We start from the raw sequence: 22421 nt of genomic DNA on the forward strand, positions 1-22421 counted from the left end.
CTGCAAGCTGCGTGTCTGGTCTCGCAATTGAGAATACAATTTTTTTTGCTTAAAGAAGGAAGGACATAAGCCTTACGGTGATGAGTGACACACAAGCAGTTACGCTGCAGGGAGTGCTGAAAGCCTCTCGTCATCCAAACCTCAGATCTTTTCCGCAGCACACAGTTTCTTCACCACCCACATTCCAAACTATGGTTTTGTTTGGTTTTAAACCAAACTTAACGCTTTGTTGCTATTAATGATGTATACACACACTGGTATTTCAGTATATGTGTGTTCCGTAAGTACTTCAAAGGAGGCTTTTTTGTTGGTTTTGTTGAGGTTTTGGGGAGTTTAAGTGTTAAAGCTAATACAGTTGTAAGCAAAAAACCAGATTTCTGGAACAGAAGCAATAACCAAAATAGTAGAGACAGTTGCTAGAAGTTAGTATTCTTCTGGAAAGCAGTCATTTTTGTAGCCAGTTAAAAAAGTTATATTCAGTCCCTAATTCAATCATGTCTACCCAGATCCAAAAGAAAACATGTGCCGCTAAGAGGATGCCATTTCCACGGTGACAGCACCACCTCACCGTTACTTCATGCCGCTAGAGTTACCCAGACAAACCAGAAATACGGTTCCATTATTTTCCTTATCAATGAAATTCTTTCTTCATCCTTCAAAGCACATCTTTTGAGTCAACCCAAATTTCAAGTTTTCTTTAAAATCACTAAACACAGATTTAAATGGGGTTATTCCAATTAGTTCCATTCTATTTTATTTGAACCTTTTTTGGTACTGAACTCAGGACCAAATCATAATGTTAAGGAGTAAGCTTAGTTTAAGCTCGTTTGAGAGATGAGGCACTTAAAATACGTTATGCATCTCGTTCTTCTTGAGCTGCTCAGCACTTAGGAGCTACATCAGTATTGTAATCAAGAACTATTACAATATAAGCAAGACTTAGTAAGAGATTAAAAGCTGTACTATAGCTTTAAATTTGGGGCTGTTTTTATAACTTCTTACATTTTAATCCAGCTAATCAGTTGCATACCAATTTTTAGCAATGACATTTTGTTCTGTGGCTCTGTCTGCATCCCCAGAACAGGTAAAACTTCAAATCCCAAGGTTATTGAAAAAAAAAAAATCAATATACAATCCACTCATCCTGATTTGATGGAAAGTTTCTGTAACAATTATGTTAGGAAAGAAGTTTTCAAGATATATATGATTAAGAACTCATTAGGTTATTCTTCAAAGATGATTATTTAAAATTTTCCAGAATGAAAGAAACTTCATTTTAAAAACAAAAGCCTTTACTTTTACTAAAGGTTTTTGTAAAAAAAAAAAAAAAAAAATGTTAAACAGAATGTAAACAGAAAGATATACCACTGAATACGAATATAAATTCCAAATATTTTCTAACATGTAAAAAACAGGATTAAAAAACCCCAAACGATTATTTAAATTAAAGTTACCCTTATTTAAATGGAATTCTCTAAAGGTGGCATCCTTCATAGATCTACACCTTTGGGTCACAAGTCTTCACGAAAACCAAGTGCGTGAGCAAGGAGCAAACCCCAAATAAACAAACCCTTCAACAACTACTGAAGTATGATTTATGATTTCAAACCTACTCTTGGTAATACCTTGTCACTGGCTACGTCAAAGAAACCGAAGAGAGACCCTGCCTGAAAACAATCTTAGAAAGAACAGCTGTTGAAGAGCTGCTGGAGTAGTTCTCCTCGCAGACTGAGAGTCAAATTCTTCACTGCCTAAGAGACGTCCTTCCACAGGGACTCCAGAAAGAGGATTCTTGGGTAGATTTTGGAATCAGAAATTCAAACACCACGTGACAAAGAAAGCCTAGAATGTTCTGTTTCTTCATATCCAAGATTAATGTCATCAAAAGCCACCACTTTTAAGAATGTCTATTAACGCATTAATCTTCCCTTACGAGAGAAGGAAGAATAAGCAAGAACAAACACCCTTTTTGTGCTTTATGTCTAAAGCCAAAGAAGAGTCTCAAATTCAAACCAAAACTGAGTTAGGATGGGTTTGTTAAAACCTGCCTATGCCCAAGTCAGCTTTCAAAAATAAGACTCAGGTTTGATTACTATTGTCAGAAGTTTAGACCACGTAATCGTGAGGAAACAAACAAGCCCACGACACAGGAGCAGTCAAGATGAGTTGAGGACCTGCAAACAACTATCTCCTCCGACACTTTCTGCTGTCCTCAGGAAAGAAGCAAGACAAACCCCCCACTCCTCAAATCACAAACTATGAAGACTTAAGTTCTTGAAGTAGGTTTAGCTGAACATGACCCCTGTATCAAAAGGTTTTTGTTTTTTTTAAAGAAAAAAACCAAGAGATGCTCATTTGCCTTCCTGCAATTGTGCAGCGATGAAAAAGCAAGATTGATGTTCTCTGAATTTTCCCTTCCAGAGCTGCCTTGCTACAAAGATGAGAGACATGGAGAAGCCATTGGATTTAGAACACAATCAGCTTCAGAAAAGAACAAAGCTTCCTTTAAATTACATTACTGAATCCATCTTAATTCCCTAGAATCAAAATTCAAAGCCCTTTAAGAAGATACTATACAGGAAGACATGCCCAGTAAAAACTGAGTGCCAATAGCCCAAAACATTAAAGCCTCTCTTGACTTTCCTACAGCCTTCTTCATGTACCGCAATAAAACGAGCCCACTTGCTGAACAGCGTTATTACGAATTCTCTGATGACAATTCAATACCAGGCGAGAGAACACGAGCTGCTCAGTAGTTCAGGCCACAATGACACGTGCAAACTGTCCCACTTGCTCTTCTCACCTGTTTGCTTATCTTCAACTTTTTCCAGCTGATCCTCTTGAACTCTTCCTGCCCCTCCTGAAGGAGAGCAGCAGCTAGCATTCGGAGAGTTTCTTCGTATTTACATAGCACCTTTTACACGATCATATCGCAGAGCTAGTCAACACCTCAAGTCCTGCCTCCAGCTCTGGGGCCCCCAACATAACAAGGATGTGGTCCTGCTGGAGCGAGTCCAGAGGACGGCCACAAAGATGAACCCAGGGCTGGAGCATCTCTGCTATGAAGACAGGAGGGAGTTGGGTTTGTTCAGTCTGGAGAAGAGAAGGCTCGGGGGAGACCTTACAGTGGCCTTCCAGTACCTAAAGGGCCTACAGAAAAGATGGGGAGGGACTTTTTACAGGGAGTATAGTGATAGGACGAGAGGTAATGGCTTTAAACTGAACGAGGGTAGATTTAGATTAAATATCAGGAAGAAATTCTTCACTATGAGAGCGGTGAGACACTGGGACAGGTTGCCCAGAGAAGCTGTGGCCGCCCCATCCCTGGAGGTGTTCAAGGCCAGGCTGGACGGGGCTTGGAGCAAGATGGTCTGGTGGGAGGTGTCCCTGCCCAGGGCAGGGGGTGGCACTGGATGATCTTTACGGTCCCTTCCAACCCAAACCATTCTATGATTCATTCTATGAATACTTATTGCAGTAATAGCTAATTTGTAGGAACCCAAAGAAAACCAGTGATGCTCAAGACAATCTCTTCAATCTCTAGAGAACAGCACTTCTCCCTCAGAAGACTTCAGAGACAATTTTTTCTAGTAAGATTTGTAGTCTCACAGAAGACTGTGCAACATATCAGTCAACTGACAAACGCTTGCATCAACTCCCACATCCAGCACCTCTGATGTATTTCAGTTTTTAGATGCTCAATCATCCACTTAACTAGTTATCTCAGCAACCATATCCTCAACTATATGCAAAGTGGCCATTTCCTGCAGGAGTAAGCCACTATCCAAACCACTGTACGCTCTCCATACCCTGTAACTTAGGAAAATCTCTGAACGGGCTTTTGATGTTTGGCCCGTAAAGAAAGCGCAGAAAACTTTATCCAGAACTACTCTGTCATTTCATTGAAAGGCCTATGAATACTGTGAAGGGAAACCTGCTTCCCCTGCTGTTCTCCCCTCTCAGCCAAACAAACAAAGAGCTACTAAACTACACAACTGCATGGATATCACAAGTGTCCAAGAGACAGATTCCAGCATTCCTGGAACACGATCAGAAATCAGCAAGTTTTTACTCAGAGAATGCAGTTAACAAATTCTATCTGGATTTAGTCATAAGACGACTTGATTTGTAGCCTTGAATTGAGAGCTCTTGATGCCCAGTTTCCACATCCTTCAAATCCAGGCTTTTATGCTCTCCCAAGACTTCACACTGTTGACTCATCAAGAAATAGAACAAGAAGCTTCTTCTGTAAGATTATTTAAGATGTAAATGTTTAGATAAGGACAAAGACTTTGAAGCACTTTCAGTAGAAGAGCTTGACAGAAGAAGAGAGAGAGTACTTTCTGTAAGGAGAACACATTTTTCATTACTCTTCTGGATTTCCAGTTGCAATTATCCACCCATGCAATCTTTCAGTAGAACCTAACAAGTTCAAACACTGAATTCAAACCAGTTGTGTACCTCACCAGATAAACAGTCAAGCATTCACATTTCTAAATTATGTCAGTATGTACCCAAAGCAATATTCTCTACCAGTATTGTTTTCATCCAGCAGATTTCTGTATTAATCAAGTACCAGAAACAACTGTGTAGGCCATATATACGCTTATGCGCCACCATGTGACCCAAGAATGAGATCTATGAAAGATAGAAGCCTTTAGAACATGATTTCATTCACTATTTGTAGCAACGTAAGAGTTAAACCCATCTTACCTGTAATGGGAATAAGTTTCCAGTGCATTCCAACTTCTCCTATATTATTTGAGTTGGAATGTTGCCTGCGATAAACATGTTCTATAGGTGTACTAGGACAGAGATTGTAGTCTTCAAAACTACTTACACTTCCAGTGCTTGCTTCCTAAAAAACAATAAAAATTCTCAGCTCAAAACTTTTTTTTTTTTTTGGTAGCTCTTAAGCTTTTACATTCTTAGCAGCTGACAGTAAGAACACACCAGAGTGGCAATTTTGCCACCAATCAAGTCAAGTCAAACTTGGAAATGTTTACATGAGGCACTTATATATTTTATTTACCTGTTTGATAATTTCTGAGACGGATGTCTTTGCCGATGGTCTATCATTAAGTAAATAAGGCAGTCCTGAGCACACACCTTAGAGTACAGAAGCTGGGTGGGGCAGGGAGGAAAGCAGGCAAAGACGGGAAAAAAACTGGGAAATCTGTCTGCTCCGTAGCCTTTTTCAGGCTGTTGTCCTTATAGCCGATGACTAAAGCCATGAGATGCTGGCACTGCTGAGGAACTGCCTGCAACTAGTATTAAACCCTTCAACAATCCAATTTCATCCCACATTCCAGACAGTTAGATACAAAACAACACAGAGATTAAAGGTAGGACAAACTCCTTCCTGCTCCATTAGAAACTGGACTTTGTGTATAAGTATCAAGAACAGAGATCACAGAACAACCACTGTGTAGAGTAACGTGCTTGAGAAAGCAGCTGGGGCCCTCTGAACCCTAAGCACAAGAGCCTTCTTCAAATGGTGTCCTGCCAGTTGTGCTGTCATGAAACGTACGCATGGAACACACATACACCACTGCACCGAGAGGGCACGTCAAGAGAGCTAGGCATGCATTTAAGTCCTCAGAATTTTTCAACTCTGCTCCCGCCAAAATGCAATAAAGCCAATTCCCCAACCATCTTCAATACCCATAAAGCATTTAAGACCTTCCACTACGCACACTTCTTAACGCTTCTCACTCAGACTCTGCTAGAGGGACGGAAACAAGCCCATCACCTTTTCCACAGTATGAGATCAAAAAGTAAGGCTTGCAGGATCCCCACTTGTGCACGCAACTGAAGCGTGTTCTCCTGCCCCATAAAGAGCCTGCTACTATTAAGTAGGATAGAGAATACACTTTGAAGAGGCTGGACCAGAACCAATTCCCCAAACTGGAGCAGTAACTACAATTAGAGAAGAAGCATGCTTGATGATTGCAGAGCAGTAAGAATCACTTTATTAATCCTGAGGTGCTGTCACTAGAAAAGGTCACTAACTCACACACACACACAGTCAGCTGAGGTTAAGTTGTTGCCATTGGGGTTTTTTGTTTGTTTTTAAGATAACAGTCCAGAACCCATAAAGCATATTCAGTTTCCAAAGACCATCAACTTAGTTTTGCCAATCAAGACAAGAAAGAGACCTGTCATTAAAAGGTAACAGCTCTCGTTCTGCTTCTCCAGAGTAACTGTTGATCACCTGTGGATAAACATTCCTGTTTAAGATACCTCCAACCAAATCTGAATATCAAATACAATTGCAATTCCATTTCTTTCACTTCTTGCTTATGACAAGAAAGCAACAGGCCAAGATAAGTCTCAAAATTATACAGCCCACGACTGATATGTTTATTTTTGGTTTGCATTTGGGGGGAGAACAGGGAAGAATTCTGGGTGCATAAGCTTTGAAAGAGATTGTCTTAATTCAGATCTGGGAGGAACCTGGTCAAAACCAGGCTCGTTTCTGTACCCAAAATGGAATTTCATAATTATGACAAGTTGTCATATCCAAACCACCAATCAGGTATATAAAGTTAAAGACTAAGCAGTACACAATCGTTAACGGCCTCCCCTGCAACCACTGCTGAGAGAGTCCATACGGAACAGCAACTACTGCCTTATCAGCTATTTTCTGGAAGAGCAACAGCTAGGCAGTAACTACGAAGAGGAACTCTCAAATCTCTCCTTACTGTGTTTCAGGTTCAGCAAACCTCAGTAGCCCAGCCAGACCAAAATTCACCCCGGAAGGAGGAAGATGGAAGGCAGTAAGCAAGCTGTTACTCTAACACTACACCTGCTCCATGCAATAACTTGGTAAAACAACTCAGCACTACAAGCAAGGTGAGAGCCAGAATAGAGTATTTGTTTTCCTACAAGAGACAGAAGACAACCGCAAGGCTTTGGTCTCAGCAGAGATGAAAAAACGCTCATATACAGTACTCAGCAACAGAATGACAGAAGTTTTGCTGTCTATTGCTGGAGCACCCACATATGACAGTTATTGTAAAGCTACGGAGGACGACTGACTGTGGTTGCTTTCCATCTTTCAGGTATTTTAATTATAATTTTATTACAGAAAGAGCAGACATAAAGAACCAGGAACACACACCTTAAGATTTAAGAAAATTTCCATATACACTCCTACCAAACAGAAAAGCTCCTTCACAGAAAAGTTAATGCTCATGTAAAAAAAAAAAATATATATATATATAAAATCTTTTTCATTCAGTCTCATAATATTTACGAGAATAGTACATTAATGATCAGCATCTACCTACATGGCAGTTTCACTTACTTTTAAACGTAGCGTGTGTTCCAGACCTACTTCATTAGCTGAAAGCCGTAGATCAACATCAACTGGGTAGGGTAAGCATGCCACATCAGTTTCCAGTATCACTGGGCTCTGTGGGTCCTTAAAGTTAACATTTTCAGCCTGAGCAGTATTAGGAAGCTCATGATCATCTTTGTCCTGTGCTGGAATGGATTCATATTCATATTTTTGTCTCATATCCTCTTCAATTTCATCAGTGCTTAATCCTAAAGCTTGATTTACAGACTGTGCCAACGATGAATCCAAGTGTCCTGCACTAGTTAGTGTTTCTAAAAGCAGTTTAATGAGGCCATGAGTGTCAGTAACAGCAGGGTCAGATACATCTTGTTGCCTCAAGTCAGTATCATGTCCACCAAGACCAGAATTAACTGAGAAAACAGAGTGTGGCGAATCCGAGGTTCTGCCCCCTTACAGCAGGGGGAGGAGGGGAAAAGTAATCCATTACTAAGTTTTAAAATAAAATCAAAACCAGACACCCCCCAAAAACCTACCACATACCCACAGTCTCACTCTTTAGCATCAATTCATGTAGCACACATACACTTATTTTCCTAACGAAAATTTTAAACAGGTAGATGTTGACAAAAGGGCTGTTTGTAAAGCTAACAGTGTCCTCCAGATAAATAATTAAGTTTTTTTAGGTCACTCAATACCACGCTATTTTATGTTTTAATACAAGTCACATATTATGATCTATGTATTTTATGGAAACCTTGTGAAATTCTCCATCACTTGAGAGAAAAAGATTAGTGTGAGCAAAATACTCGACTCCATCCTATCCCTGTTGCTCCAGAAGATGATGAGTATCTTAATCCTTAACCTCACAAGTTATCTTAGACTAAGCGTAGATTCTAAAACATTGCCATGCCTATTTATACTAAATCTAACTTTAGAACAGAGTTGTTATTCCTCTACTCATCCTCTTGCATGAGTAAATACCATAGGTATTTATTCTTCTTGGAAAGAGACTACTTTTAAGTATCTGAGGAACCCCAAACTCATTTATCATATATAGAAATCTAATCATGTTTAGATACTTAAGCTCACAATATTTTAAGTAAGATGTTTTACAAGACAAACAAATTACTTTTAGGGTAATACAAAAACATGGATAGATGTTGCCGTTTTGGTACCCCTGAGGGAGTTAAGGCAAAATTTAGTTTTAAACAGATACTGTTCTGATTACAGCCAGGTAGAAATGAATTCACATGAACAATCAACGTAAAAAGACTCTGAAGATTCACAGACGTCCAAGCAGGAATCCCAAGATCTAGCATGTAGCCTACCCCCTGTCTCCGCCATCCACACATGCCAGTATCTTCTGTCCCCCTCAAAAGGGAAACTTACTCCTAAAATCAGTTTCCAAAAAATTAATTCCACTTCATCTTCCAAAGTGATTCATCTACACGTGAGAATGACTGCTGCTTGATGGAATTCCCCCTCTTCTTTGTGCCACCCTCCTCCCCAATTTTCCCCCTTCATTGCCTTGACAAAAGGGTCAGGGAAATAGACATTAAATGTTTTTTTTCTGGCAGATTGTAAGTAAGTATCAGATAGTATCTGTGATAATTATCTGAGATTTGGATGTAGATAATTTCATGTACAGAATCATTCAATCTTAATACTATTAGGATGTTTCCTTTGTCCCACTAGGCACATTACTGGCTACATCAAAACTTAACTGTGCTCATGCTTAGAAGTTTAATTCTCCCCTTCAATCTAAATTTATTAGGTATTATATAGAGTATTGGAGCCATAAAGAATTACAGCAATGCCTAAGGTCAAAATCTGCAAAAGACATTACAATAGCAAGTCTGCTCAGTACTCTACATTAGAAAGTCTTCGGACAGTTCCACAACTAAGGAAAGCCTTTGGAAGTCTGCCTTCCTTCCAAACAAAAACAGCTTCATGACGAGTCCGAGGCAACCTACATAACAATAAACTACATCTCTATTGACAGATCTCAGGCCAACGTTTAAACGAACTACCATGCATTAAAGTATCCACAGGATGCAAAAATCTTCAATCTATAAAGATTAAATGTTAAGCATGCTTTGAACTACAATGTTTAAAGAGGACAAAACAAAGACTTTCTTACCTTCATATTGACAACTATTCTCTGAAGATTCACTCATTTTTAAGTATTTCCGCAAATTTTCAGACTGTTTTTCCAGCTTCCTTTTCAGACCACTTTTATTTCTAAGGTCTTCCGAATCAGAGTCTCCACCTACGTTTTTTTTCCTACACTGGATTAAGTTAATAAGTTCTTTGAGTCTATCGGGATCATAATCTCCAGAATGAGGCAGTTTTTGCTTGGCAGCAGAGGCTTCATATTTTGCACGGATTCTTTTCCCACTTTTTGAATTGGCAAAATCAGAGTCTTCTTCTGTGGCTTCATAGTCTGAGATGGGACTGAACTGTTGAAGTTTCCGATTTCCCTCCATCAATTCCTTAGCTCTAGAAACAGGTAGTTGATATGCCTCACAACCAAAAATATAGTTTTGCAAGGAGCTGTCAATATGAGATTTATTTTTTGGAGCAGAATAAAGAAATTTTTTGTCATCCAACCGTGATTCATACCGATATAATACAAATTCTCTATATTTTCCAGAGCCACTACAGCATCTTTTCAAATACTCATTTATATACCTTTCCACAACAGCATTGAAATCTGCAGTAGCGTCTTTACGAGACTGGATTAAAGCAAAATGTAGAGACTGAATAAACTTTGTGAATTCTGGAATGATTTCCTGATTTTCGTGCAACACCATGGTAGTTGAATTTTTCTGTGTTCCAAATGGAACACTTTTTTGTGCTGCCATAGGAGAAAAGGGAATTCACAATTAAAATCAAATCATAAAGCTATAAATAAATGATGACTAATTAGCAATATTCTGTATTATACATATTTGGTGAAACACAGTTTGGAATGACTGTGGAGAAATAACCCAAAAGCCAGGAAAGGATAAATTTAATTTTTTTTTAATGAATTAACTAGCTTTAACGCCTCCTTAAAAATCAACCTACTCATAGTCATGACAAACTGCTCATTTTCATAATTTTGTGGTAACCTATATCCTAGATACGCGTATCATTTGCAATTTAAACCACTTTACTGACCCTTCTAGAAGGCCACTTCAAAGGCTCACTAAGGTTTTACTAAGAAGCAGCCTAACAGCTCCCTGCAAGAAACAAGGGGAGCGTTCCTCCTTCCCAGGCAATCCCAACGCATTCACTGTGCTGCTTTTAAGCTCACTGGGCCCTTATAAAATGATTCAGTTTAGCAACCCTGCAGAAACCTATGCAGTTTTTCAATTCCTTTGCAAGGCAACACAACTCACTAAATCAAAGAGATGCAACTGGAGCACGTGCCGAGAGCAGGATTTCCCTGTCCTGGGAAGCCGTTAGGATCCCTTCTATCACATCCTTGAAACAGCAGTCAAGGAAGCTCTACATTATATCCTTCTTTTAATTATTTATTCCCACTCTCCCCCCCTTCCAATCACAGACTGAAACTTCTCTCCATTCACCCATTTAAGCACCTCTGAAGACTCAAACCAGTGATTAACCTTGTGTTTGATAGAAACCGGAGCTCACAAGTCTTTGAAATGTCACAGCAGCAAGAACTGCAGTATTTTTAAGGAACTGGGATGCACACACTTTAAATGTCATCTTATATCATATCTCCTCTTACCCAATCTATACTAATTGAATTTTCACAACTGCTACTTAAGTAAGAAAAAGGTAAGGGGTTTATTAAAATTAGAAATATAGACATAAGGATCTCTGAAGGAAGCTGCCAAGACTTAGGAGAAGAACTTCTTTGTAAAAGTGAAATGCCTGAAAAGAGCTGTGTTTTGACAATATCACTTCTAACTCACCTCAAGCCAAAAAGGACTGCATTCTGCTGCTAGCTCTGCTTAATTGCCAATTTTAATGGTAAAAGATTAACCTTAAAGTCTCATCCCAAAGGACTAAAGTTCTACTAAAGTCAAGTCCTTTCCGTCATCCTTTATTACCTGGTTGTATCAATATTTTCTTTGCTCATTTACTCAGTTTTTGGTGCATATCTCGATGCAAAAAAATTAATTTCAGGTACATTAAAAACTTTCAGATGTTTTGATGGTTAAAGAATGTGCTTCAGAGGTTTGAGGGCTATATTATTACTAAGGTATAGATCTCTTGGAATACTGATGGCTCAGTTCTACCAAAATACACAATCAAGAAATTTGAATAAAGTTTTACTTTCTAAAACATGAACAAACAAACCTAAAATATGTAGTGATAATTACACTTGTGAAGAAATAAACACTTTTTGAACACCACCACCATGACCATAACCAATGCAAACTGTTACTCCTAGTTTACACTGACAGATTATAACACTACAAAGTCTTCAACAGAATATAAACGACATTTAAGTAAACATGTACACAACACTCTCAACAGTGAGCAAACTTACTTGAGCTCGTTACACCTCTAGATTCTGGAAACAGAAACAATGCATGTAGCATGCGGGGCCGTCCAGTTTGCTGGTCTGGAACACAAGAAAATAAAGTCAGCTGAGAACACGATCACTATGCCTCAAGAGTATTCAAAAACCCAATCCCCTGAAAAAAAAAAAAAAGTATCCAAAACCAACTCAAAACTGAAAATCCCTGAGTATGCATACCATAAGGAGACATCATTTGCCAAGGAGAAAGAAGAAAAAGGAATCCTCTGTCCAGAAGTGGTTTCACAAGAACCTGTTTTCAAGCAAAAAGAGTATACCATTTCAAAGACATTTGCTCACTACAAATACTCTTATTGTTTGCAAGCTAAATTCTATCATGGGTGGAGAAACAGCCTGATAAAATACTTAAGAATATGCCAGCTAAGGAATTCCAGCGAGATCATGGACATCGTAAAACACCTCAATTACTAGTTAGTAAAATAATTTTTAAAAACAGGAAGAGTCAAATCTGTTGCACTCACAAGTTTCTCTTTCTCTAGTTTCTGAAGTAGACCCTCCAAGTGACTACCAGAACGGGACTTCTCCACAACTTCATAAAGGCTACAGTACATGCCGTTCTTCAACACTGACGTGATGCAAGGGTAGAAAGAGAAGGTAGGAAAGACAGAAACAATTGTAATTCATAACTTTTTTAAATTCTGAATTAAAAAAAAAGAAGTTAAGCTAGAATTATTTACCTTCTTTTGCTCCTAGGTAAGTTTCTTTATAGAACAACGCTGGTGAAACTTTTTCCTTCAACTGATCAATGCTCACAACTTTTTGAACCTCAAGCTTCTCAGGACTGGAGACGAAAGGTGGGGGGAGGGAGGAAAAAAGAAAAAATAAAGACCTCTTTTGTCCCCTTACAGTCCTACCCTCAAATAAGAACTATCAAATACACGCTCTTAAAAATCAGTTCCTTGGACTATCTCATGAGCCAGTGGTGTTCATTCCTGCAAAGGAGTGTGTGTCACTTCAAAGTTAAACAAACAAAAAGAGATGGTGACAGAGTTCTGTGCATGAACTAAAAGGAGCTCTGGACGTTTGTAAGTCAGGAGTCTAGTCTGACATATTTAAAGCATCTAGTCAACGTGTATTTTAGATTTTCTTCTGAATATATCCAAAATTCACCAGCCTCTACTAGGAAGAGTTTTAACACAGCAATATTTTGAACTTACTCTTTAAATGGTAATACTCACAGCTTGCAGGGAAGGAAAGGACGTGCTGCCGATTTCAAGGAAACGTGGCACAAAAGCTTGCCTCTATTCCAAAGCTGTCCCCTCCATAACGTAAAGTTTGATCTATCTAAATTAAGACGGAGAAAGAAAGACTAAATGAAACCCCTTGCTAGGTGGGACTGAAAGGAAATGGCAGTAAAGAGGTTGCTGAATGTCCAAAAGCAGTTTAGGGAAAATTTCATACTAATACCAGACCAAACAATAATATGTTAAATAATAAGTTAAAAGGTAACAGAAAGGGTGTTCACAATCCTATCTTGTTCTGACCTGCCCTGAGCAGAGTAAAGGAGGTTGGTATGGTACCTGTACCTGTTTATATAAGCATGCCCTTGATGCCAACATCTGTGCAAGGATATCCTCCCTCCTTACCTTAACTGTTAACCACTTCCATACGTACCAATATTTTGCTTGAATGAGGTTCAAAAGGAAAGCAGGACAGAGGATCATATTATTTGAAGTGCTATTGAACAGCAGATTTGGGAACAGAAGCTAAGGTGTTACTATGCAGTAAGCGGAAAAGGAGGGGGGAAAAAAAGACTTGATTTTGTTCAGTTCTGGTTTGTTCTGGTAAAAGAAGATACAAGCTAAGGTGTCTGTCTGTTCAGTCATCCACTATCAGGAAGAGATGCCTGAGGTCAGTATGGTACAGGATAACACTCAGGTACAGTCTGCATAACTAGGCGATCATTTCAGTTAAAGAAAAAATAAAACTACATGGGGAAAAAAAGTCAAAAACCTTCCATGTCTATATCATAAAAGCAATACATTTCAATTCTTTCTTACCTGTACTTCTATCTGTGTTGAAGCTGTTTGATCTAACAAAAAGAAAAAAGACAGAATGACTACTAGGTTGAGACAAAAAGTTTTGGCTACTAAATTCTACATTAAGGATATTTTATCAGTCTAACAAAATAACAACACTGGTAATTTGCTCTCTAACCTCAAGCTATCACTGCTGCAGTATCTTGTGCTATTTTCGCTATCTTGGTAACTATTTTTAGCACTACATAGTACAGTCCCCGCATCTGGAAGCCTTCCTATCAGCATAGGTATCTTACTGTATCTGTAATCAGCTTCCCATTTAGCTACTCTCTCCACAAGCAATGAGACACCATTGATGAGTTCAGTGACTAAGTATACAGAACATTTTTTTAGAATACTAAGCAAGATTACTGCTGTGAACACTTCTCTGTCTATGAATTTCCTCAGTTATGCAAAAAACCCACTTATACAGGGACTCCATCTCAGCAGAAGGCGAGGAGGTGAAAAGAGCAGCAGAGCTGCTTCCTACAGGGGCCAGCCTGCTGCATAAAACCAATTTTGTCCTCTTGCTTTGTATCAGAAGTATTTATTATGCTAAGTCCCTGTGACATGTCCATTCATTTCAGCACTGTTCATCTAAATCAATTCTAAGTTACTGCCAAGACCTACGAATTCTTTATGCTGCTTGCAGTCTTTCCTAAACTCCTTTTCTAGCTTACCTTGACGGAGGCAAGAATTTTGGTACTGGCACCATTTCATCTTTGTAAGTAAACGAAACCACAGCATAAGGACAAACATGTCTTGGTCTTCGCCTTATTTCATCAAAGCCATATTCATAAAAATAGTACTAGAAAAAGAAGTGAACACAATGTTAAATTAGAAGTCTGGTGAACTGTATTTTGCAAGTATACTAACAATCCATGACCTTTCTTCACTGAAAGGCATACTCGGTTTCACAAGAATAGCTTACAAAATATACCTCATGAGTAATTATTTAAATAAACAAAGGGAGCTTGTTTGAAACCCGTTATGCCAAACATTAACTGGTATATAAAGCAAGTTATAAGTTACTGTAATAAACAGTAATAAATAGCAAATAGTAATAAACTGCAAAAAGGAACATTTATGTTCCTTTTACCAACACCCTATTTCTTCAAAAGCTGATACCTAAAATAGGGAAGCTTTTAAATTCTGTTCTCATGTGTACTTTATAACACAATCAATTAAGGTTTGTTGGGTTTTGTTTTTTGTTTTTTTTTTTACTGACAGGATGGACACTACTTCAGGAGCTAATCAGGAATAAAAAAAAATAATTTTGCAACATTTACTTCAAAGTATATTCTTGATGAGGTAAGGGACAATTAACAAAACCAAAAATATTTCACTGAGCAAAATAAATATGGCCATGAGGTTTGGAGTCCATCCTTAGTTCAGTCACAAAATTCTCATGTTAAAGAAAAATGTAAATTAAGGCAACTTTGTAATAAGAAATGAAAACATACATTCATTTTCTAGCCATCTGATTCAGTGCCCAGCTCTGATTTACACAAGTTTAAAAGCTGTAATATTGCAGAGAATGCTTTCAAGTAAGCATCCCAAAATCTATGGGCTTGACGGAATAATCTGACTGCAACAGATTACTGCAGTGACAGAGATGGAACAGCTGGAGGAACAGAGATGCTTGGAACTGATTCCATTCTCTTACCACTCACCATCTCCAAACCTGAGAATTTGATAAGGAAAACAAAAAGAGACCAAAAAAAGAGGGGGAAAAAAAAAGAAAAATGCTGTTCTTTCCTAGTCAATGCTTTCCCTTTTAGGAGTCCCACTTAATGCCCACTAGCCAGTTCCACTTTTACACTTCAAACTCCACCTATCTCCTCTCCTCTCCAGCATACATTCCAGGCCCCATGTACATTCCCTAGCTATTTCCTATGCCACCTACACCCTAATCTGAAGGGGATCTTCTGCATCAGGTCCAGGTATAGGAAAGGGAATCAAGAGAGGCTGATATGTTGTTCTGTAATTTCTAATACAGGTATCTGTTGGCTGCTGCTAAACGTACACCAGACTGCAGCTTTACAGAACATGCTCAGTATCTGCTTTATCTTCAGTGATTTTATCTCCATCATTTCAAAAGTTCTGTTTATAAAGTTCTTACATAAGAAGTTAACTCATGCTCAACTTTTCTCTACCTGAGTAAGTTCATAGGCTCGATAAGCCAACAAGGAGGTTACTTTATTCGCATTCTTTGAAACATGACACTCATGCTTTGGTGTTGGATCTAACGCACTCTTTACTGTCGATTCCATTGCTTTCATACCGATGTGGTCATATATGCTTTTCATTTTTCCCTGTAATAAAGCAGAAGAATTGTAAGCATAAGCTTTTTCCCGATAACTGGCAAACTTGTTCAAGTACCAAAGGAATTAAGAGCAGGGAAATGAAAACAGGCCATTAAAAAAGCCATTATAGAAGTACATTATTTTCATTCTTTCAAAGAAAACAAACATTTTTGCCTTGTATAAAAATTTATTACGCTTTATTTAAGCTCAGTGTCAGTATTTAAGCTGGTAGGGTTCTAGTTTCTCTATAAGCAGATAATTATGTGATAATGGAGTTCAATAACTTAGGTTAAAATCACTTTTATCAGTAAACAATATAATTCTTCAAGAATAAGCTAGATAAATTTACCTTTATTATTTTAAAAACAATCACGTCTCCAGTTGCTCCAGCTTCTAGGGGATTAGGCTGCAATAAATCAGCATATCTGGAGATATAAACACCTGAAAGGAGTATAAAAAAAAAACCCAAATACATTATGCTGAATGTTAAAACGTTATTAGAAGTTTAAGAAGCATTACATGGGATTAAAGCTCAATGTATACCAAACGATAAAAATATAACGATCTTTTGGGAGTATGATCAGGGAAGGACAAAAGGGCATGTTCACAATTTGCCACTTCAAGACAGTAGAATAAATATTTACTTGCACCAACTTCAGTATGAACCACCACAGTGGAATACGGACACCCGCCGGGTTTGAAAGGAGCACACCCGCATTCCTGAAAGCATTGTGACCAAGAGGACGAGCCCTGCCCAAAGGCTGTACAGATACCGCTACCGCTTTCAGGTGTTCTTTTAAACAGCTGAGGTCCTTCTGTACAACGTCCCATTGCACAATGGGGAGATAAGCGGTGAAGGTATGATTGAGAAATAAGGCAGGAAAACACTGGCATCCTCCGCAATCTTTCATCCTACAGTGTTGACAGAAATACACTGTTTTGGATTCCTGAACCGACACTCCAAGGGAAAGGCAAAATAATTTCTTTCTTTTCAACACTTCAACCATAATTTCATAGATTTGAAGGCCTCACGCGCACACTGTCATTTGTTGGTCTACCCAATTACCTCAGACCAAATAACTGTAACTGAACTCAGGCACTCAGAAAAGCATCCATTTTGCTTAGGTTGCTCTTATTCCAAGTCTTTATTTAACTGCTCCAGAACCATTACCAGCTAAAACGGTAAAAAGTTATATGCTCGTACACCTTTGTTCCTCCCCCCTCACATCTGTTATGCTTTAAACATTCATATTAGCACCTCACTACTCTGCTATTTTCACAGAGGACAACAAAATTATTTCTTAATTTTCTATTTGAAAAGCTTTGCAAAAGGAACTTTGCATCTTGCTCTTTCAAATCTATTAATAGCTTATGACTCTTCCAAGTCTCCCAATTTTCCACTGCTCTTCTTGGATTTGTACATTCAAGAACTTTGGTTCTATCTACATCAATACTAAGCTGAGCTACTATTTCCATTAGGTATTTCTGAATGCACATGCATGCATACGTGTACGTACAAACATAGAGAGGCATGCAGCCATAGATTGCATTAGTTCCTAATTTTATACTGGGAAGACATGATATATTGGTTTGACTTAAGACAAAATGAGAATTAGGTCTTCCCTTTGAGAAAATAATTTAAATGAACTAGCCAAAAACAGAGTTATGAAATAATGTTCTGATGTCAATCTACTTTGCTAAAAATACCTGGCTGTGATGTTCCTGTAATAAGTGATAGAAAAAGGACTGGAAGTTTACACAACTGCATCACATTATCTGCCAACTCATACTGAATAACAGCAGCACATCTAATCAAAAGATAGTTACCCATGGAAGGGCTCCCGAGAATTGTTATTTTGGAGTGGCCCACCTGCAGCCCCTTTTCGCATATGTTCTGGATCTGAAGAGAACAGACATTTTTTTAAGCAAGTCTATCGGGAAAGTCAGAATATGAACAGAACAATGAGAAACAACAATTACAGAATTTTAGTTGAGCTAAAAAAAAAAACAAAAAAAAACCACACAAAACAAAACCAACCCCCCAAAAACCCCTTAAAAACAAAACCACCGAGGGGTAAGACTAGTCTGAATTGCTATATAAACTGTGCAAGTCAAACTCTCAGTATGAAGCAGTTACACAGACTCACCCTGATCTTAAAAGCAAAACAAAACAGCCTCCCTATACCTTGAACACACTTTACGAGTATTACTTGCTGTTAATACACAAAGCAGAAGTAAACCTGCCAAATGACTGAATGCTTAAGAAATCTTGGCTCTATAATAGCAGAAAACACACAGAAATTCCCTTACTGTCACTTTGATTAAAAACACATGATCAAAGAGGAGACACAGAAAATAAGGTCCATTTTCTAATACTACAGGTTACCTTCTCCTCTAAGGTAACCTCTTCTTGACTCAAAAAAAACCAACCCAAAAACTGTAACAAAAAGCCCACACACCACCAAAAACCAGCTGCCATGAAAAACACGCGACATTCTTTTTCAATTAAAAAAAAAAAAAACCAACCCCAAACCACAAAACCAACAAAAACCCACATGCCATCAGAAAATCCGTCCTTTTATTTATAAAACAGAGCCTAAACCAGAGGAGCTACTTTACAGAGACATGTAAATAGAGCACCTCAAATAGCAGAGAATAAAGGATTTAAACAGTGACATAGTATCATATCTCTCTCCAATCCTTCTAAACTTTCCAGTGCTGAACTTTGCAAAAATAACTTACAGATTAACATGTGCGTCAATAAAAACATTCAGCTTAAAAAAAAACCCAAAAACTCTTAATGGAGAAAGAAGAGAAAGCATTGTATATGTCGTTTTGTTTTCTTACCTGAGGTCGATCAACCATCAGAAATGCATAGCTTTCAGAAAGCTCTTTTTCTAGGCGACCATCAAATTTCAGCTCTCTGCGTTTTTCTGTGAACTATTATTACAGAAAGTTCTTAACACATGTAGACAGATTATTGCTGTCACATTCCAGTGTAAAGCTTTTAAGGCCCCATCTATGTTAGCAGATCCAAGTGTACAAAAACAATCAAAAGATAATTTGAATGAGACTACAGTATGCTAAAATTAAATTTCAAAAACATTATACACGTGGGAAATATCATTGGCTTAACCTGCCCAAAGATTTGTTTCTTTGGTTGGGTTTTTTAAGGAAGCTACATTCTTCAAACAAACCTGTGCAGTAATGTTTTAGTGTTATCTTGGTAGCATAACTATCTAGAAGCATCCAGCTCAATGACTTCCGTATCATCCTTGAAATCCAGAAATAAGCCTTTTTCTCTTTTTAGGAGACAGACCATTATCTCTTATGTTATTCACGTACTTTTGGAGTTGTACCTCACTGCTACTGCAGTGGTTTTCATCAGCTGCAATACTTCTTAGCTGCAACCATGAATCATAAACGTTACAGTAGCAAAAAAAAAAAAAAAAATTTCAGAGTTTACCTTACAGTTTCAAGATAATAATTACAGCAAAACAATTATCTATTCTATTACTCCATACACAAAGCTTTTTTGGCGCTGGGACTGAAAACTTATTTCACAGTTACGAAAGAAAGCCAAGGCTGGATTTAAGAGACCCCAGATAAGGTACAGCCGAAGCGCTTCAACCACGCCGCGTCAGTTACTAGTTCAAGTAATCAACTCTTTGAGGTACTTCTTGGAAAACAACAGAATTACAGAGTCTATGTAAACTTCGTATCAGAAAAATATTTTAATCTAAGTTTCACAGGAAGCATCAGGCCTTTCAAATAAGATACTAGAGCATCTTTTCAGGTTATTAAAAATACATTAAAATTAAGAAAATCTGTGAAAACTAAAAATGCACAGAGGCAAGTGGTACCAAATACAATTTTTTTCTTTTGTCTTTTTGGAGTATCTGGCGGGCAAGATTTTATGTCTACACAGTCATAAACTTGCCTGAAAAATAGCTGTTTACATTTTGGGGGATGTGGGTTTGCAATTAAGTATCAAGCACATAAGTAGAAAATAATCTCCGGGTCTTTGCCTCTAGACTCAGAGAAAACATTAAACTTCATTTGACTTGTACCTTATTCATAAAGGGAAGCCACAAATGTACTCACTTCCTTTTCCAACAGTTCACTATGAACTAAGCTGGCTCTCTTGTAATTAAAATTGGACACTGAACTTGGTTCCAAGTAAGATGAATGCAGAATCTTCACAACATCCTCAAATTCTCGAGAGCCTACAGCTACTGGCTGAAAGAGTGCTATAAAAGAAAAGAAATAAAATAACATTTTCCAGTTCGTCGACAGTTTATGCATAGAAGACAAATGGTTCGTGATTCAGTTTACAATACAAAACATCTAAAATGTTTGAAAAAGATGGAATTTAGGCTAGAGAGTTTAAGTTAAAGTTGCCTAGAATTACAGCATCTTAAAAAAAAAAAAAAAACACAACACATTTCTTTGTGCTTTGTTAATATTACTCTTGAACAGCTCGTTCTCAGAAGTTTGTAAGGGAGGCACCTCAAATCTGAATCTACCCTTTGAAAACATCTGATATGTATTGCAAAACACTGTAGTTAAACTTTTACAATCTTAATTAAACTAATTAGCTCTTTTAATTAAGAACGAGGAACAAATTGTTCCAATAAAAACCTCAACAACAGTTTCATGGCTTAGCCTCTCTTTAGAACCGTTATGGGGTTTTTTTGTTTGTTTGCTTATGGTAATTAGGCTAAATACGGGGCTAAATATGTCTTAAGAAGTTCCATAAGCTCCTGTATCTAAAATCCACACTGCCTGTGTTCATGATTTATGATCTTATCCCGTATGGTAACTGCTTTAGGAGGAAAGCCCTTCACTTGTTGTCTGCTGTACGGATTCACCTGCTGGGCAAACCTTTGCCTGAGTTCGCACAAGTAAAGCGTTCATCTCTCCAAGCGTCTTTATTTGTATTTGGGTACCGCAAGTTTCAAACTGATCAGAAGAGCATCCCAAGAGCAGGCCAGCAGAGGACCTGAGTGCAGGTTTGGAGAGTAACGTCTAGGAAAATACTACTCCTGGGGGAACTGAGCTAGTTCAGTACGGTAAGCATTTTTCTCCCCAGGGTAACTTCCAAAATACTCACAAGAAGTGCGGTATTTTTGTGGTCTTTATAAACTTCAGACAGAAAGTATTCCCAACAGGTATTTCTGGGAATGCTTTTGCTCTTTTTGTAGGAGTGCCTCTTTTTCCTCTACCAAAATAAACCCCCACACCACCACCACTTGAAATTACTAGAAGTTACAATAGTTAGGAATGAACTACAATGGTACTGGTCTCACATAAAAGACAATCTACCATTATTCTAACAGCAAATTAAATTTAATTACATCTTAAGGGTGTATCTCCAACTTCATTAAATAATATGGCAGTAGATTTAGATAGTAATCTTTTCCTCATTTGCAGGAAATATTTACTACATTAGCCTCAATATAAAACTATTGTTCTAAATGAAAACCGAACTGTCTTGTATTATTTAGTAAAAGCTGCATTTACACACACACTTCATAACGTAATACCACATCTACAAACTAAAGTAAAGCAATGATTCCAACACCTGCAACAATGAATAAGTGATTTTTTTAAGAGTGGAAGTTATGAAACTGATTTTAAAAAATGTTACTATATAACATCCTTTTTAGTAAACACCACCTTCATTGTTGAAAGGCTGACAGCAATATGGGAGGAGAGATAATTGGAAGCGAACGAAATTCTCAACTAAGTATTACTAAGACTGAATGCACTTGTACTGAAGAGAGCAACACTTGTTAGTAAAATATAAAAGAAGCCACCTAGTAAAATATAAAAGAAGCCCACTGGAAAAGCACCTCCCATCCCCAAACACCTCTTGGATCTTTCTGACAAGGAACTATTAAACCCTCGTGTTGTAGCGCGTGAGTTTCACGTATCACCTGTTCCTATTTTGTCTGAAGGGACCCATTAAGGCAGATGGTTACCAACGCCAGCTGCCTGCCCAAATTTCCTGTTTCCTTGACAGTGATTACAGTACACCACCCCTTCTCCTTCCTTCCCCCTAGAAACACATGCTCAAACCCAGCCTACTTCCTCCGTCCAGGCCAGCAGAAAACTCTACAGGACTAGCTAGAAAGAGTGACCACAAACTGTACACAACGTCTTGCCTACTTCCCAGATGCAAATCTAGGAAGAAGCATGTTATTACATCAATTAAGATCCTCTCATGCATTCAAATA

At 38.0% G+C, this 22421-nt stretch overlaps 2 protein-coding genes across 9 annotated transcripts in view; one reads left to right on the top strand and one right to left on the bottom strand.

The window, feature by feature from the left end:
* CCDC66 (coiled-coil domain containing 66) overlaps window positions 1-7301 on the top strand; it is a 39497-nt gene extending 32196 nt beyond the window's left edge. Inside the window, exon 20 of the mRNA XM_054215807.1 lies at window positions 6715-7301. The gene's annotated coding sequence lies outside the window, so the exon portion shown is untranslated. The remainder of the gene's footprint in view (window positions 1-6714) is intronic.
* The window catches only part of TASOR (transcription activation suppressor), a 34087-nt gene that overhangs the window by 5717 nt on the left and 5949 nt on the right, over window positions 1-22421 (bottom strand). For 7 of the 8 annotated variants that reach the window (XR_008468638.1, XM_054215797.1, XM_054215798.1 and 4 more), the window contains 15 exons: window positions 20287-20432; window positions 19030-19122; window positions 18010-18082; window positions 16532-16623; window positions 16033-16191; window positions 14557-14684; window positions 13859-13890; window positions 13037-13142; window positions 12536-12639; window positions 12320-12423; window positions 12018-12090; window positions 11808-11882; window positions 9444-10160; window positions 7310-7752; window positions 4714-4858 (listed from right to left, as the gene is read on the bottom strand). Coding sequence is in view for 7 of the 8 variants with exons in the window: in XM_054215797.1 (XP_054071772.1) it covers window positions 4714-4858; window positions 7310-7752; window positions 9444-10160; window positions 11808-11882; window positions 12018-12090; window positions 12320-12423; window positions 12536-12639; window positions 13037-13142; window positions 13859-13890; window positions 14557-14684; window positions 16033-16191; window positions 16532-16623; window positions 18010-18082; window positions 19030-19122; window positions 20287-20432 (2490 nt within the window). In the remaining variant the exon portion in view is untranslated. The remainder of the gene's footprint in view (window positions 1-4713; window positions 4859-7309; window positions 7753-9443; window positions 10161-11807; window positions 11883-12017; window positions 12091-12319; window positions 12424-12535; window positions 12640-13036; window positions 13143-13858; window positions 13891-14556; window positions 14685-16032; window positions 16192-16531; window positions 16624-18009; window positions 18083-19029; window positions 19123-20286; window positions 20433-22421) is intronic. The other variant, XM_054215799.1, reaches the window with a different exon arrangement.

Source organism: Rissa tridactyla, chromosome 10, assembly GCF_028500815.1.
Source record: "Rissa tridactyla isolate bRisTri1 chromosome 10, bRisTri1.patW.cur.20221130, whole genome shotgun sequence".
In the NCBI taxonomy this organism is placed as follows: Eukaryota; Metazoa; Chordata; class Aves; order Charadriiformes; family Laridae; genus Rissa; species Rissa tridactyla.